The 17,906-nt window shown below is 38.3% G+C and overlaps 1 protein-coding gene across 4 annotated transcripts in view; it reads left to right on the top strand.

The window, feature by feature from the left end:
• PLCB1 (phospholipase C beta 1) overlaps window positions 1-17,906 on the top strand; it is a 367,244-nt gene that overhangs the window by 227,611 nt on the left and 121,727 nt on the right. For all 4 annotated transcript variants that reach the window (XM_065738851.1, XM_065738058.1, XM_065740515.1 and 1 more), the window contains exon 9: window positions 1,300-1,466. In XM_065738851.1, the coding sequence (XP_065594923.1) occupies window positions 1,300-1,466 (167 nt within the window). The remainder of the gene's footprint in view (window positions 1-1,299; window positions 1,467-17,906) is intronic.

Genomic DNA, 17,906 nt, shown 5'->3' with positions numbered 1-17,906 from the left:
GTTTCCTCTTGTCCCAAGCTTTTGCCTCCATTTCTAATTGCCAGAATTGCCTCCTCAAATCCTAGACAAGCTTAACTGCCAGGTCTCATTTTGCAGTATGGACAAGGACATTTAAAGCTTCTGTGAAAATAAAGGAAGACTAATAAGCAGTAAAAGGATGTAATAGGCATGAGAATATGTTTAACCACTCCCAAAAGATTAATTAGGAGTAGGAAAAAAGGCAGTAACTTTTAGAATTTGTGCAACTGGAACTGCCACCATGAAATTAAATTATCAGCTGAGTGCATGCATTCAGTTACAAGCTATAAAGCTCATGTTGAATTAGTCCGAGATGTTGGCCCTTAGAGCAAGTCACTGTACTTCCCAGTTTTTGCAGAGCCTGATCAATGGAATCAGAACGTGAAGCAATATGAAAGCAATTTCTGAAATACACTGCAAGACCACCAAAACAATTACTGACTATATCTTTTCAACAAGTGTTGACTTACACAATTAATGACTGTATCTTTGCAACATGTGTTCTCTTACACCTCCCTGCTTATTTTCTCTTAGGCTGAGGTATCAGAAGAACTCAGCCATGACCTAATTTGCTTCCATTGACTTCCCATTGCTTTCTTGCAGAGCAGAGCTAGTCCAATCCTGAGTGCTGTAGAAAATCCTAAGCACCTGGTAATGGGCCTTCATAGATTTCCATCCGGGTACAAATTATACCAAAACTCTACTCTTTTTACTAACTCTAAATAGACATCTTTTGAATTACTTTGAAGAGTGCTTAGCTTGCTTGCTTATTTATTTATTTACTTATTTAATTGTTTGTTTGTTTATTTGTTTATTTATTTATTTTCAGGTTTATAGGCCAAGCACATACTGGAATAATTAAGCCAGGGCCACTGTTTTTCAGCAATAAAACCAAATAGTTAGGCCAGAAGTTGCAGTGGAGTGTTTGCGGAAAGCTCAGGACTGAATTCCAAATCATCTCTTTTACTTTCTCAGATTGCTTTGTTCCAGGAATTCAGAGGAATGAAAAGCTTTTAGCATTGCTCTAATTCTTGCCATTGATGTCAATAATGCTGAATGCTTTTAAAAATCTTGCTCCTAGATGTTTAATGAAGAATATTTTCATTAAATGCTGGCAAGGTATATTAGTCTGGAGATCCATTGGAACGACGCTTTTTAATTGTATTTTTGTATATAATTGTTTGAATTTTGTTTCAGTTTCCCTTGGAAATTATAACACATTGAACAAGATTTCAAGGAATCGTATTTTAATTGCTTTGCTTTTGCTTTAATTTTCTCTAGTGGTGCCAAGAGTAAACCATACCTTACTGTTGATCAGATGATGGAATTTATAAATCTTAAGCAACGTGATCCACGATTAAACGAAATCCTTTATCCACCATTAAAACAGGAACAAGTTCAACAACTGATTGAGAAATATGAACCCAACAGTAATCTAGCAAAGAAAGGTCAGTAGTTTTTCTTTTCTCAACATGCTCAGTTTTTGATTTGAAACAATGAATCAGTTATCGTGAAGTACATGCTAGAGCAAAATTTGGTTCAGAATCCGATTGCATTTCTGACTATCTTCTTTTGAATCATACAAGCCTGTGAGATATCATGTGGTTAATTTTTAAATGCATTCAGTTGGAGTCAGTTTAGAGATGATCTGAATTTGGTATTTATTTTTCTGTACATGTAATTGATAGTTCAGAGCAGTTGCTTTGGTATGCAGACTTCAGCAAAAACCATACTGTCAGAATGACCTGAATGTGAATTTTACCGAAACAATTGATAGCATCAAAACTAAGATGATGATAATTCCATCTAGTTCTCTGTTTTCTTGTAAAGTGTGCCATAATCACATAAAATGCCCTTTTGAAAATCTCAGGTGCTGTCCAGGGTGTAACTGGGAGTTTTGCCAAATAGAGTGAAAGAACTTCTGCTCAAATCATGGCAGATTTCTGTTACAAGTGTAAAAATAGCATTGAATTTGTGTCTGCTTCCTACTTTATTCTAATCCACATGTCCTGATGATTACACCAGCTTCCAATGTATTAATAACTTAGAAATTCTAGGGATGTGGGAATATCCTGAAAAGCAGATCTGTATAAAAATATTGTTTTAGTTCAAAGATTTCAGATCCATCCTTACAAGTTGCAAAGCATTCTCCTTTGAAGAATAAGGGTCAAAATAGCATCAAAGGGATGAAGTCTTTGAAAGCTCAGTTAAATAAGACTGTCAAGGCAGGATCATGTCAGTAGCTTTTTATAAATAGATTTTTTTTTCTTCTTCTGTGAGAAGCAAATTTTGACAGGATTGGCTGCAGCTTCTGGCCCGAAGTAATTACGTGAAGGCTGTTAGGTCTGTAGTAGAGTCCATTGTTACAATTACAGAGTTAGACCAAGTATCTAGCCTTTTTATAGTCCAAGCTTCTTCAAGTGCTGCATCTGATCCTACATGTTTTATTCTTTTACTCCCAGGCTGGGATCCCTTTACTGCCTATTCTATGCTTCTCTGGAGTACAAATTTAGACAGCTGGGAGAGGCCATTGCTTATCTGGTACCTTGAATGGTTTCCTAGCCCTCTCAATCCCTTGAGCAGTTAGCAGGCTGATCGTTAGGCTAGCATGGAAACATCTGTGCACACAGAAATAGGATGGTGTTTAGTATAGAGAGCAGGAGGCAATTCAGCTGATGTCTGTAAATACGTGTGAGTCTTTTGTACACTGCAGGTTATTTCACCTCTCAAATCCTGACCTGGAGGAGGGCCCTGACAGCATCTGTCATGCAGCAGAGCAGATTTCAGCTGTCCCTGCTGCAAGTCCTAGGTGGCTCCTGAAGTCAACCTGAGGGTCTTGTTATAGTCATCAACATTGTCTCAAAGCAAAACACTTGTAATTCTTCTCATAAGGCTTCTTGTTACTGTAGTCCATGCAAGTCTGGTGTTTCGATGGAGAGCTAACTCCCATTTCTTTGTCATGCTTACACAACTCTGTCTTCTGATGTCAGTGAGAATACACTGACACAGATAAAAACACACTGTGACTTCCTCTGTCATCTGTGCAAATATTAGAAGATTGCTCTGTGCTTATCTTATTTCACATCAGCTACAAGGAAATCTGTATATAAAAAAATCATTCTTATTGCCCAAATATTGGCACATCATATAAACCAAATTAAAGATTTATTAGAAGAAACTGCTAGCAGAATACCTAAATCACAATGAAATCACCTTCTGTCTAGCAATTGGGAGGGAGCATGAAGCAATCCTCATAAAGTGTGGTATTTGCCATCACCCTCCAAGTAGGATTCGTGGAATCCTTACAGTTTACACTAATTTACATCAGTGTGCAAATTTCGTGTATGCTCTTACTCTTCAACAGGTGCCTCCCTTTCTTTGATTTATGTTGCTCTTTCACCATCAGTTCTCAGACAAGCCTGAGTTTGTAAGGGGAAAGTCAAGTCAGAGAGTTCATTTATTTTGTATTTGTTTTGTCTTCAAACTCATACAGCAGTGACCAGCAAACTCTCACAAAATGGCACAACCTGTCCTCCACCTCTGCATTGCAGACACCACCTCTTTCTATACATCTATACAGCTGAGCTGTGGCAACTGGCATGTTCTGCTACTAATGCCCCAATGCAAATCTTGAGCATACGGTGTTAAAATTAAAGGAAATGACTAAACTGGAGCAGCATGGGAACACACACAATATTTTCAGTATTTCGGTCTGAGTTGGGAATGCAGTTCACTGTATATTAAATTAATTGTAGGTGCATACTCAATCCTACACTTCAGAGATATATTCCTGACCATTAAAACTATACTCACTTGGGCCATTGAGGAGAGATGTTATTTTCTGCTAACTTGAAGATACTCAAACTGCAGTTGGGTGTGCCTCAGTACTACACACCCATGAACTTGTTGGCCTCAACTTCCCACCTCTGCTGCTCAGATATTGTACTGTATTTTGGGGGTGATATTACATAAGTGCCCTTATTTGCTGGGGCCAAAGTAAATGGAGAGGTAGAGGTGGAAGCAAGATGTTTGGGATGGCCCCAGTCAGTTAAAATAACTAGAGTGGGTAGAAACTTTAAGGGACTCGAAGCCAAAATTAGCATGAAGACAGCGGAAAACTTTGTCCAGCTTAGTTCTCTCATAACCTGAAACCCAGTAGCTTTGTGAAGAGAAAGGAACTTAGTATAATTTCCTTATAATCCACTGCTTTACCAAGGACAGAAAGTGTTCCTGACAAATCTGGTGGCCTTCTATGATAGAGCGACGGCACTGGTGGACAAAGGACAGGTAGCTGATGTAATCTATTTGGTCTTCTGCAGGACCTTTGCTTTGTACCACTTTCCTATCTTGAAATTGGAAAGATACAGATTTTGTAAATTAGTGGCTACAAACTAAAAGAGGTAAGGTTTATGTTGGATGTTAGGAGGAAACTTTTTATGCAGAGGCTGGTGAGGCACTGGCACTGCTGCCCATAGAAGCTTTGGATGCCCCATCCCTGGAGGCATTCAGGGCCAGGTTGGAGGGACCCTGAGCTGGTGGGTGGCACCCCTTCCCACTGCAGTGCAGTTGGAACTGGATGGTCTTTTAGTTCCTTTCCTACCCATGCCATTCTGTGATTTTAAGAGGTCCCAGCTGACTAGCCCCTCAGGACAAATGTGGTATACCAAGAAGCAAAGACCAGCATGGGATAGATGCAGCAATTAAATAATAGGACTTCTGGAGCAGGAAATTGCAAGTTTTGCAGAGTTTGGGTTCAAGAAGCAGAGCAGAATATCTGACATTGCAGTATATGTATTTGTTCTTTCCTGGCAATGAAAAACAACTCCATAAAAATAAATCACAGATACAGGTCCAGAACAGAGGAAAATAGCATAAAGGAATTTGAAAGCTGTAATTTAAACTGTTTATTGTGAGTAATGAATGATTTAAAATACTTCGTGGTGGTAGGGACCATAAAGGCATGTTTACAAACATTAGGTATTATAAATTGCCAGCCTTCACTCCAGTTAAAGCCTTTTTCATCAGTTTGTTCTAGAGTTTGGACCTTCACACTTGCTCAGTGTTTGTGTTTGTGTGTATATGCCTGCAGACAGGTATATTGTTTTGCTTGCATAAGCTGCCAACTCTGTTCCTTATCCCATTTCAGATTAACTCATTATTAGAACATCAGGTGCTTAGATAGTAATATATACATTAGTGGTGAAGGTCTGACCACTTTCACATTAATTTCTGTGGTATTTCTACATTCATGTATTTAAACAACCAATCCTGCATTCAGATCTCTCACTGAAATAAAGGAATGGATGTTCAGCATCTTCATATAATAAGCCAAGATCATTTGTTGAGCTTTCACTTTGTGTCATTTTTGTTTCATCTGCAAGAAAAAGTACCTTTTACAAAATACTTAAACAACTGTAGTCACAAATATCCTTACTTTTCAGGTATTTAGGGCCACAGGACCTAGATTTCTAATCATGTCTTACAAAGATGTACAAAGTGTATATTTTCTCTTCTTTTTTCTTTTTTTTTTCCTGTGTGCAGTATCATACACATCAGGTTGCAGCTATGAAGTGAACACTTTCAGTTCTCCAGGGTTTAACATATTTGCTGAAAGCATTTGTGCTATGGGAGTAAGATTTCATGTTTGCAATACACAAAACATCCTGACCTCAGTGAAATAAATCCCTTAAGCATACGCTTAAGTTTATGGGTGGTATGGGAAAAGGGGATAGTTATACAAAATCTCTTATGCTTCATTTCCTTGAACATAATTTTAACTCTTTATTGAATCTTAATTCCTGTAATTACTCATGTGCCAGAGTGAAATTTCTGAGCAGAACCATCAACACTGGGTGACTTCTAAGAGTGTGATGCACAGGCCTTAGTTTTCAAAGTCTTTGTTACTTGATCTCATTATTGCAATCTCACATCAGAAGCAGTCCTTCAGAGAGGTGCAGAAATCCTGGTGCCATCTGCCATTTTGTGCAAGAAAAACATTCTTGTCTTCCTCTCAATGAAGTGATTGCTGAAACCCTGAACATGAGAGCAAAGCATGGGGGCAGGAGCCTTTGAAGGCTGTGGCTCCACTCCCTGTCCAGGTTGTTGCTGATTTCCAGAGCTTTGAGGCAAAGGAGAAAGCCAATCAGAAGGTATTTTTATCTCCTTGCATCTTCCCCATGGAAGTGTCAAATGACTGGTGTCAAGCTACTGAAGAATCCTGTTGATTTCTTACTCAAGAGCCACCTGAGGAGGCTTTTCCACATGTGGACTAAGCACCTTCTTGCAACAGTCCACCTCGTGGTTTCTCCTGCTCTGTTTGGACAGTAGTACTAGGCCTACACTCATCCAATAATTATATCTTCTGCTAATTTCCCATCTAATGGTATTCATGATCTAAGCACATCAACCGTACACCTCTCTTCTCTTTTGACTTGATGCTTCTTCTTTCATAGCAAATTAAATGAATTTCTAATGAGTGATCATACTGAATCTCAACTTTCACATCAAATGAGTGTGGAACAATTGACATCTAGTAAGTCTCCACTTTGGAATCACTGTTATAGCTCTTTTTCTCTACATGTTGCAGCTACATTATGAAGTATTTTGAACATGGTAAGCAAGCGGACATTTTATATTTTATGTTTTAAACTTCTTAGGTATCTGGTAAAATCCAGGGTCTATGAGCTTACTGGATAAAGGCCTTAGATTGCAGTTTCAATTAAAAAGGCTGCTTGTGTTTCTGCATGCCCCTAATGTATTTTTAATATTGTATATTGGATGTGATTGAGCTTTTGAAACATCAGCAGATACACAGGCTTCACATCTACATAAGTTAAGCCTAAGAAGTGGTATTTTACTGTGGTTGCAGTAAGCTGTCGTGATTAATGTTTTGTGCTGTATAGTGAAGGAGATTATTGTACTATATATAGCATGCTTCCTTATCAAGTGGAGGCAGAAAGAAGTTCCTGGTACTCCTGAGCAGTCTCCTACTGTCAGCAAAAACATGCTGTGTTGCTGTCAGGTGTGGTTAAATAGCATTTTGTAATTAGGCATTTTCAGGTTATGAAGCATTTTCATTGGATACATGGCATAACTGCTAAAATGGTTTCCTTTTCAAGTTACTGTGATGATTAAGGGATGGGTATTAATAGATCACCTGTCAAGTTCTGATTGGGAATTTCCTTACTTGCTTTTACTTTTAAGAAGGCTTGTATAAAGGTAAAATTTTTCAGGATCTTTCTACATTATGGGTAGAAGAAGCCACTTGATATTGAATTTCAGGTATTTCTGCTTGTAGTGTCCAGGCTCTTGTGAGCAATGGCCCTTGATTGTAACCTCTTAAGCATACACAACCAAGAGCTATATCCCCAGTGAAAAACACAAATGAAATACTTGCTCTTGAAAGGAACCATGAAAAAGGTGCAATCATTCCATAGCAATAAGGTATGCTACCAAGCATCCTACTTGGTGGGAGCAAGGAAAAAAATAGGTTGTTAATAGCTATTATTTTAGAGTGTTTTTATTGGGAGAGGCTGTCGTGACTGTAATATAAGCTTTAAAAATAGTGTGAAGGGGCTTTGAAGATTTTCCAGACCAATGGATCTGTACACCAGCTTGTATTTATTGGAGCATTTTTGAGGTAAGTAGTGGCATAAAGACATTTTGTCTCAAATATGCATTTGTTTAAAATCTATCTTTGCCTGTTTTATTTTAAAGTGCCAGAACTTCAGTTCTGCAGAAGAAAAGACCTTTAGAAGTGGATCTCCAGATTTTCCATACTGCACTTATTCATAAATCTTGCATGTTAATTTTATTTAGGCATGTATTTAGAAGGATTCTAGGGCAGCTGTTTTTGTGACTCCCTTTGAATTTCACTATTATTTCTGTTTTTCGAGTGCATATTTATTGACAGTGGTGCTGTTTTGTTGTTTGTTTTTTCATTAGATAATGAAGTAAATTAAGCAATTAACATTAGATTAAGATGCATTTAATTTGATGCAGCATTTACTACATGTGTTTTTCTGCCTTAACACCAGGCAATATTCGCTTCAGGACAAATGTGTTTTTCCTTCCTTAAACATCAATACATTCTAAGCATTTTGGTCCCACTACATTAAATTCACCTTATAGCAACTGCTTTAACTGCTTACGAATAATTACACATTGGAGTTCTTTCAATGGCAGAAGGGGGTCATTCCCTAGGCAACAGATTGTAATGTCAAAAACAAGTACTGTGCAATTGCGGCTGCACTTCTAAGGCATCCTTCATAATATTTAAAGCATAAATTCTGATGTTTAAACCATTCTGTCAAATGATGGAGCTTTCTGGCACTGAAACATTTGTACAAAAGTGTTCCAAACCCTTCAGCCTTCTCACTGCAACATTGGATATTAAGAATATTTATCAAAAAGCTCATTAACTTTGGGATTTATAGTGCTTTCCAGCATTCCAATATTCAAGAGGATTGCACTCGGCATTGTTTCTCATTTTTTAAGTGGCAGCAAAACAATAGATCCCAATCACAAATTATTACTGTTTCAAAAGCGTAAGCCACACAAAAGTCATAGCTGATTTCATGTCACCACACAGAAGTCATAGCCCATCCCATGTTATCTGCCACAAGTGCCATCACTTACCTTGCTAGAAAGCCTTTTAAAATTATTTTTAAATAAATCTATATACATATGTGCAGCAAATGTTGGTGTGAATGATGTAGCAACTTTATAACATGAAATTAAGCAGTGTTTCAAACTAGTAATAATGGCTTTCGCAACAGCAAACAATAACACAGCAGAATTTGGTTTAGTAAAAAGTGCTAAAGTTTTTACCTTTTCTTCTGTGGTTGCATTTTAAAAGTGTGGGAACTGCTGTGGATCTGCGATGTAGCTGCTTATGCACTGAGTTATTTCTTGCTGTTGCCCTCGAATTAATGATAGCATTCATAAAAAATATGTTTAGGATTCCAGGGAGAGAAAGTCTCCTAATCTTCTGTATGTGCTATGGATACTTTGAAAGAAAAATAAGCTTTGCAGAAATGCATTTTGGGACTGATATCTGGTACCAGGAATAGCTTCACTGATGTCAGTGAAACTGTGACAGACATATTGTGGAATTCATATCTTCAGAGCTGCAGAGCATAAATTAGTCTTGATAATGTATGTTCAGCAGTTAGAGCAGACCTGTGCCAGTATCTGAGCTGACCATAGCAACTTCTGGTTCACATCCAGGAAATGGGCCCCAGGATGATGCCCTACAGGTAGTCCCCTACATGCTAAGACTGAAAATGATTGAAAGAGCCTGGTGTGGCAAGACCATGAAGCCAACATAAGAGTAGGTTTCATAGTATACCTGGGGCTGCATCATTCCCTTCATCTGAAGCTTTTGCTCAGGGTTCGATAAAGAGAATCTTACATCAATACTGCTTTTCAGGGGGGTCTGGAGAAACATTTTTTTGCTGCTGCTGCCTGTCTGCATTGTGTTTGACTGAGCCTCAGACTATCAGAGGCCATAAATAGAAATTCTACTCTGAAAGTTAAACAGCTTCTTTTTGCTTGTTACTGTGCCATTGCCTCTTTTATGGAACACAGGGAGGTATTCAGTCTTAGGATTAGGATTTATTATTTAAAGATGACTATCAGATAAAGTTTACTTCTGAAAATATGAAACAGCATAGACTTGAGTGCTGAAGGAAACAAGAGTAGATAAACTTCGAATAAACATTTTGGGTCTTGCCTCTTCATTGTGACAGCTACTAAAGCAGTGCTTTGCAGCTGCAAAGGGCCCATAAGGACAAATGGAATACAAACTGCTGTGATCCAGTTGGTGCAATGTAGAACTGGTGACAGAAAAGAAGTTTTCTTGGCTCTGCCACAGATGAGCTCAATGACATTTGCCCGTTCCCTTTCATGTGCCATTTTTGTTTTTTTGCCTCATCCATTTGTTGAGTCGGGTAAAATGACAGTTTTTTCCTTGAGAAGCTAACAACGATCCACAAGTCTTTCTGTATGGTTGGTAGCTGTCATAGCAGGGCTGTTAACATAGTTGGAGTGTGCTACTATAATTCAGCAACCATATGAGGAAGTTTCCCTTGGAACCTTAGATGTAATCATCTCCTATAACAATATTCTTTACCTGGAATGTGACAGTTGCCCATAAATACATCAGGATAACATTGGAGAGGCAGAAAGAAGTGGTATGCTAAGACAATGTTGGCATAAGAACAGAGAGGTATCAAGCAGCCTTGAATAAATTTAAGCTGGAAATTAGGAGAAATTTCCTAACATTACGGTTCTGGCACAGACTACCAGAGGTAGTAAAGAGAACAGACAAACAAAAACAACAACAATAAAAACCCAAACACAAGAGCTTGGTTTGTTTATGAAAGGAATTGTATAAAGCAATTATTGCAGTGCCTGCATATGTCTGCAAGACTAAGTTTAAGGAACAGACAAGGAAGTCCTTTGTAAGGAGCTAAAGTCTCCTTTTTTGTTTACATGAACTGCCTTTGTACAACCATGCCTTTATTCTTTCCTATTTCTTTTTAATATTAGATCTCTTCTACAACTAGAGGAGTTTCTGAACTAAAAATAGTAACTGTTATGCAGGCTTTTCTGAGTATATTTTCACACCTATAGAATGCTCACACTCTTCTTTCTTCCCATTATGCTGCAGAACAGCATTTTTGGCAAGCGCAGCGGTAGCTTATTTAGAGAGGTATCACTTAAGAGAAAAAAGATCTGTAGATTCAGATGTCTTTTAATGCAACTTAGCAATTGGAAGTCAGCCACCATTTAAAGTTATTACATCTCACCGGATCACTACGAGGCATTCTGCAGATCATATTTTCCAGAGGTCTGGGAAGGCAGTGATATGTTCCAGTAGTTGCCTCCATTCAGATTGTTAGGAATAACTGTAATATTTCTGGATTCATTGTATTTTTATCTGATTTAAATTTTGTAATTCATCTAGTTGCCTGCCTATCAAAGAAATCTGCCATGTTGTAATGGGCTTATTGCTCCGCTAGAACTACTATATGAAAGTGTTTTTGTTGTGTTTTTAGAGTTTTGATTGGATCTAAACTATCTACTTTCTCATATCTTGTAAAAGATATCCTGTCAAAAATTATTTCTTACTATGTCTGCGCTGAAATGTCAAGAGCAGCTAAAGAATGGACTTTTGTCCATAAAACCCTGTAGACTTTCTGTCCATAGTCATTATTTTAGATGACTGTAGTATGAGGCTCAAACCATTCAGAAATAGCCAAGCTGAAGATTTCTGCTGGGATTCTGAGATGTATCTCACGGTGTGCTGACTTGACTCAATTTGCTCTGTTGTAACCATTTGAGCAGCCCACATGCTGGGGCCCTTAGCACCTCCTTCTCCTGGATTGTTCTGGAGACCTCAAGAGAGGTCCCAAGTAGCAGGTGTATTCATACATAAGTAACAGTCATGGTGAAGGAGTAGATCTTGAGGAGAGAGTTCCCTGACATTGTGGGAACATCTTTTGCATTGCTCTGCGTATAGTCCTGCAATGAAAGATGAAATCTAGATATAGATTCACTCTGATTGATAATAGCCAAGGTTCCCCTCTTGGAAGAACCTAGAAGACTGTAGCTGATGTAAAGACTGCTGAAATGAGGCCAGGGCTTTGAAGCAAATTTGAATTTGTACAAGGAACAAAAAAGAAAAAAAAAGCAGAAAAGAAAATGCTGGCCAAGGAGGTGTAGAATTTCCAATTTAGAGATGAAGTTGATCATCATTTCAGTCTTGAGAGTTAAGAGAGCATATTTGCTTATCTGTACCACAGTGGAGATAAGGAGACTCCACAACCCCCCTGGGCAGCCTGTTCCAGTGCTCCGTCACCTGCACTGTGACATATATATGTAGGGATCTCCATAAGTGTGTATAATGAAAGATCTGTAACACAGAGGTGCTAGAATCAGGTTGCTGGACATTTGAGAGCTAACAGCTATCAAATTTTATATACGTATATACAGTTTTCTAGTAATAAAACACTGCTTTACAGTGTAGCAAGTTCCAATAGCTGTACTTCTCCCCATCACCTCTGCTTACCAATGTGTCTGAACAGTGGCCATGCTTTTATACAGCAGAGGTTTTTAAAGCTGCTGTGAAAGTTTAGAGAATCAATATCCATTAAAAATAAATGTGTTTCCTACATTTAAATTTTGATGAAGAAAAAATGTTATTAAGATCTTGAAATAGTGGTAAAAATCTCCTCTGCTTATATGCATGTTAGGGCTTTCTAGCATTACTAGAGAAAAATACGTGTATTTCACAGACTGTAGTTCCTGTGCCTTAGAATTTGTCTTCTGTGAGTATTTGAAGTGAGCTAAAAACAACCTGTGACTTCCAATAAAATAAAATAGAAGTAGCATGCTTAATATTCCAAGATCACATTAAGATTTTGTAAAATTGGTGGATCATACCAGGAGACACAAGTAAGATTTGGAAACTTCTCTTTTGTCTCATGTAAAACTCCATCTTCCTTTCCCTTTGCTTCCAAAGTTTTGACTCTGGCTGAAAAACACTCTTTTATTATAAAAATTTGGGGGTTTGCCTGAATAGGAAATATTTCCTTTCTAAAGCGAACTAAGTGTCTTGAGCTCCTCTAAAACCCATTCCAAACATCTGATTTCCATTCACTAAGGTTTTATTGAAAAAAAAAAAAGCATATATATATATATATATATCCAGCGTTAGTTTTCTTTGTGCATTTGTACGGATGATTAAATTGATGTGATAACTTCATTTGAATGACAAACATCTCTGATTCAAACATCTAATTCTGCTTTACTTGCTTGTTGGTCCTTACTCTGCAAAATATTCTAGATCTCACTGTCCTTAGGCATGTGATATTTCCGCATGGATTAACTGATACTGACCAAACTTTTTTATGTATACTACTTAACACAGCATGTTTACCAGCCAGCATTTTCTCTCTCTCACTGCTTTTCATTCAGTAAACTTTTATTTTGGATATTGTATAGGAGATGCCATTTTCTATTTATATTCTGCTTTCCCCGTGTCCTACCACAATATCCCCATTGAAAGTCAGAGCAGTGAATCTTGCTCTGTTCTTTTCTTACTGGGTTTTCTGTTGCTGGGTGTTTGGTTCTTTTTTTCCCCAATATGTTGCCAAAGTAAGCTTGTTTTGGTTTGTGGCTAAGAATTAGGTTATGTCCATAGAATCTGTAGGAATGCTTACATCTGTAGGCTAAGCATCTTTATGGATGTATATGTTGATATATTTGATGCCATGCATGTTTATCTCTTTCATCAGTGACCTAATTGTAAAACATCCTGACAAGCACTTATTTTTTTCTTCCCAACAAATAAATGTATTGTTGTACTCTACATCCTCTCTGCTTTTTGGGATGATGGATTTCTAGGCATATTCTTCCCAATTCAGCTCTGCATTTTCAGTAGTTGCCTTTAGAATTATTAGCTACCACTCTGCATGTTCTGGTTTGATTTCATTCCCATTTACCTGGTTTGTTACAGCTTTGTCATCTTCTTTGGATATCAGCTCCCAGAGAACTCTCTGTTCTTTAAGCATTTTGTTTTTGATTCTACTTTTTCAGGTTAGAAAAGACTATGAAGCTAGACCTACTGCTGATCAGTGTGGCAGACTCTGAACTTCTTTTAAGCAGTTGAGCTTTCAGATTCAAAGAAACTGTGATCTTCTAATCTGACCTCGGTTTACTTCTGTCTGTTCTTTTCTGTTCTTTTTGCAGATTGTTTTTTGCCAATTAGGAATAATTTGAATTTAGAAACTCTATTAAATGCTTCACTAATATTCACGTACAGCAATTAGAATGTATTGCCCTTACTCCACTTACTTATTATTTGATAAAACTGTTCGGCTAGTACTATGAATATTTTACCTTGCTGGTCACTGTGAAAATTACTAACCCGGAGGAGATACTGTCTTCCTCTGCTTGTTGTGTGTAAGTGATGGTTGGTATGCAGATGTTTGGGACTGTCTGCAAATCTGAATCATAGAACTGAAAGTCTTTTCTGTTCCAAGTGATATTTGTGAAGTAGAGCAGCATCGATGTTCCTGGGGTCCAGTAATACAATTGCAGGGTTCATGCATTTTCAGCCTGAACTGACCTTGCACCATATTCCCTTCTTGTGATGACTTTGCAATTAAGAGGGTGTTACCTGGACAATGCGCTCTTGTCCAGCCCTAGTTTACAAAACTCTGTACAGCCAGAAATTCCAGTTACACCGTAGCAATACTATAATACAGTGTATGATTCTAAAGCTGAATGGATATCAGCACTGCTTCCAAAAGCATTTTGATGCAAATACTACAAGTGTCATCAGAGTGACTATGGCACATTGTGTCCCATGTTGTGAATTTTAGGTGAGTTCATTCTTGTGAACTTCTCTGCTTGCACACAAAACTAGGTGGCATAGAGTAACTGAAGTGTGGCCAGTGGCAGGAGATGCATTAAGGGCATACATCCTACTTTATCCTGTATGTGTGAATTTTAATATGTAATGAGCTGTATGTTGAGCTGGTTTTTGTAGTATAATTCCCAATGGAACATATTGTGCAGGTCTCTCACAGGATTATAAATACCTTTTGTACTTGGTGGAATTTCATCTTTGAGTTGAGAGGACTTGCTCAGATGTATGGGTTTACCATGAATGTGATTAATGTTACAGATTGCATTGAAATAGACCTGATTTTGCTGTTAGACAAAACGCCACGGTAATTCTGTGTTGCTGAGTAGGAGATATGAGGTGTCAGTTAATTGCTTTTTTTCCTTTTCTGTTTGTATTTTATTTTTTACTTAAAGAAAACCTTTTGGCACAGTTGAACCATTCAATTTTGTTATAACTGAGTGGAGAACAGCATAGGCATAGACAAATGGAAGGCTCTAATAATTTGCAATTATATGAAAGAAAATGTTGAAGATCCATACAGCCAAGCCTGCTGACTCCTTACAAGGAAATATGCATTTTACTTGTCATATGAAAACATCTGCAATTGTGAAGGGACAATGAAAGGCTGATTTTAAAGTTGCGTGACTGAAGTGCAAACAAGAAGTAAGCAAATACGTTGTCTTTGCTCCTCTCTGTCATGTCTCTCTTGCTGTCTACTCGTCACAAAACTTTACCTAAAGGACTGGAAGGATCCTGGGGACAGACGTGAGCATGCTGCAGGTCAGAGGAAAGTCAAGTAGCAGTCAGGTAGCTGTGAATACAGCTTACCTGCTGAAATGCGGGGGACAAGACAAAGTTTAGATCAAGCAGTTGAGTTGAGAAGTTGCAGGATTAGCTTTACTTTTACATTTCCTCCAGACAGACTGCTACACTACTGAGGTTTTATCCTGTGCTTCTGCAGAGGGCACTAACCCAGTGACAAAGCTTCTTCTAGAATCTGAACCCTGCTTTGAACCTCACATCCCTTTATCTTATGCTTGGGAGAGTGCTGCAGGTGTCGAGTGATTTGTTTACATGTTCCGGTTGCTGAGCTGGCAAGCTCCCAAGGATCTATGGGCATTTCCACATCCAGAGCAATATGCTGGTCATGCTGGTGCACTGCAAAGGTTGGGAAAGCAGGAATTTTTCAAATTACCTGTCTCATTAAAACAGAGATTGTTGTGTCAAAAGCAGTAGGTGTTTTTGGCCGTCCAGGAGACCATGAGAACAGTTTTACATGCAAATGTTATCAATGTCTTGGGTGGCATGGGAAACTGAAAAATGTCTTACCCCTGCACAAGAACTGCCACAGGCCCCTGACGTGAGCTTCTCTAGTTATAGTCAAAGAGGATCATAAAGAACCTTGCAATAACACAGTTAGTCTTCAGATAGATAATTTTTTGAGAAGTATGTTCACAAAGTACGCATATCCTATCAATCAGTTTATTTGGCAGGCCAGGTCTCTTGTTTCTTGACAAATTTACAAGCACCATCTCCCAGGAGTGGGATGATTTCAGGTCTCATAAGCTGCAGAAGAAAGTAGATTGATTAGTTCTTCACTATTTTTAACATTAACCATAGAACAGAAGAAATTAATTGATGGATAGACTTTATTACCTCTGTAGATTCTGTGCATTTTCAGTATGTCTGTCAAGAGAAGTATGCCCCCTCCCTGAAGGCAGCTTCCAAAAAAAAGTATTCAAAAAAAAAAGGCAGAAGTGAACTCTTGTCTTTTACTGCTGACGAATGTTGACCCCAGAGGAGCTCTGTATCTTACAAGCAAAATAACAGCTACATTTTTAAGTGTTTTTTCTTTAAACTGCCATCCATGAGCATTTATGTCTTTGATCCAGTGTAAAAGATCTAGGGAATATGTGATCATGTAGTTGTAGCTGTTAATAAAGTCTTGTGGAATACTCAGAGCTTGCTACTACATTTTACAGTCTATTTTTTTTTTTTCCTTTTCCCTTGTCATCGTTTTGGAGCCAGAGATGCAGAAAAAGATCAAGCTGCTGCACAAACACTTCACATGTTTCACTTAATGAAGCTGATCACATCCTGGGAAATTCAATACTGTCTGTCAGCAGCCCTATTAAACATATTATCCTTCACTATGAAATCATTTCTCTTTCCTACCAAATTTTCCCGAAAAAAATCAAGTTTAGTTGACTTCACTTGACTGTGAATCTGGTGACTTTTCTCTGCATTGATTTCACAGTCCAGCATGTTCTCTGGAGCTATTCAAGATACGATGTGGAACATCTTACAGACGGGCTGCTTCACACTTAGTTGCGGGTGAAACGCTGGGCATTCCTAAGTCCCCTGTGTGGACTTCCTCTCCTTTTCTGTGATGGAGAAAGACATTTGAAGACAGCTGGCAGGTCAATCACTGACAAACTTCATGCCAAGTGAATGGCAGATGAGTTTCAGCTTCTAAACATTAAAAGTGAAGGGGAGAAGGGGACTGTAGCTGAAGGGTGTTGTGGCATGTGCAACTGAAGCACAAGCAGCATTTAAATCTGCAATGCAGAAAAGCAGAGCAGGAATAAACCCAGGACCCATATAAAGTAGGAGTGAAGTCCTTTCAGCAGCTTCTGTTTCATTTGGAGAAGAGATTTTGAAAGGCATTAAAACTCATAAATGTGAAGAAAGGAATGGGAAAACAATTCCAGAGCTTTCAGCACCTCTTGCTCTTTTAAGTTATTGTTCAGATACATTTTTATAGTTATGTAAAAGTTGATATAATTATAGACAAGTCTTGAGATTCTCACAATTTTGAGGTTCTAAAAATGGCTATGATTAAGAATGCATTAGCACCTTTACATTTCTCCTCAGTAGATGTTATTTTATTATACAATTTAAAAAAAAGAGGGTCTGTTATTTTATTGGCATGCACAAAAGTAGTCTATTACACATGATCTGACAATCACGTACCCTACAATTTACGTTTGTCATTAGTTTCTCCAATATAGTATGTTCAGAGACAGAAAAATACCCATGTTAATCATCAAACTCATCACAAGCATCTTTGTTTCTGTGTCAGAATTGAGTAGCTGAGTCAGGTCACAGTATCCAGGTGCTGGCTGTGGAGTCCCCTGTGAGGGGGGCCGGGGCTACATGAGATATAAGAAAGGGCAACATGCTGCGCAGCTGCAAAGAATGTGGTGAGAAAAATGTGAAAAGGAGCCCCCTGAGCCCTGAGGGGTGACCAGGGAAGATGGGTATCTCCTCCATGCTGCAGGGAGTGAAAGAGCCAGGCTGGAGCCATCCCCATCCCCATTCCCAATTCCCTGTGCCACTCGAGGGAGTGAGAGACGATTTGGGAACAAAGCCGAGCCTGGTAAAACAGGGCGGGGGGAAGGAGTTTTAGTTTTTGTCTTTGCTTCAAACTATCCTACTCTAGCTTTAATTGCCAGAAATACTGCTAAGTCCC

Source organism: Cyrtonyx montezumae, unplaced genomic scaffold, assembly GCF_038088225.1.
Source record: "Cyrtonyx montezumae isolate F1298 unplaced genomic scaffold, pur_monq_1.0 scaffold_0, whole genome shotgun sequence".
In the NCBI taxonomy this organism is placed as follows: Eukaryota; Metazoa; Chordata; class Aves; order Galliformes; family Odontophoridae; genus Cyrtonyx; species Cyrtonyx montezumae.
Note: the sequence above shows the minus strand (reverse complement) of the source record. Positions and strands in the feature narration are given on the sequence as shown.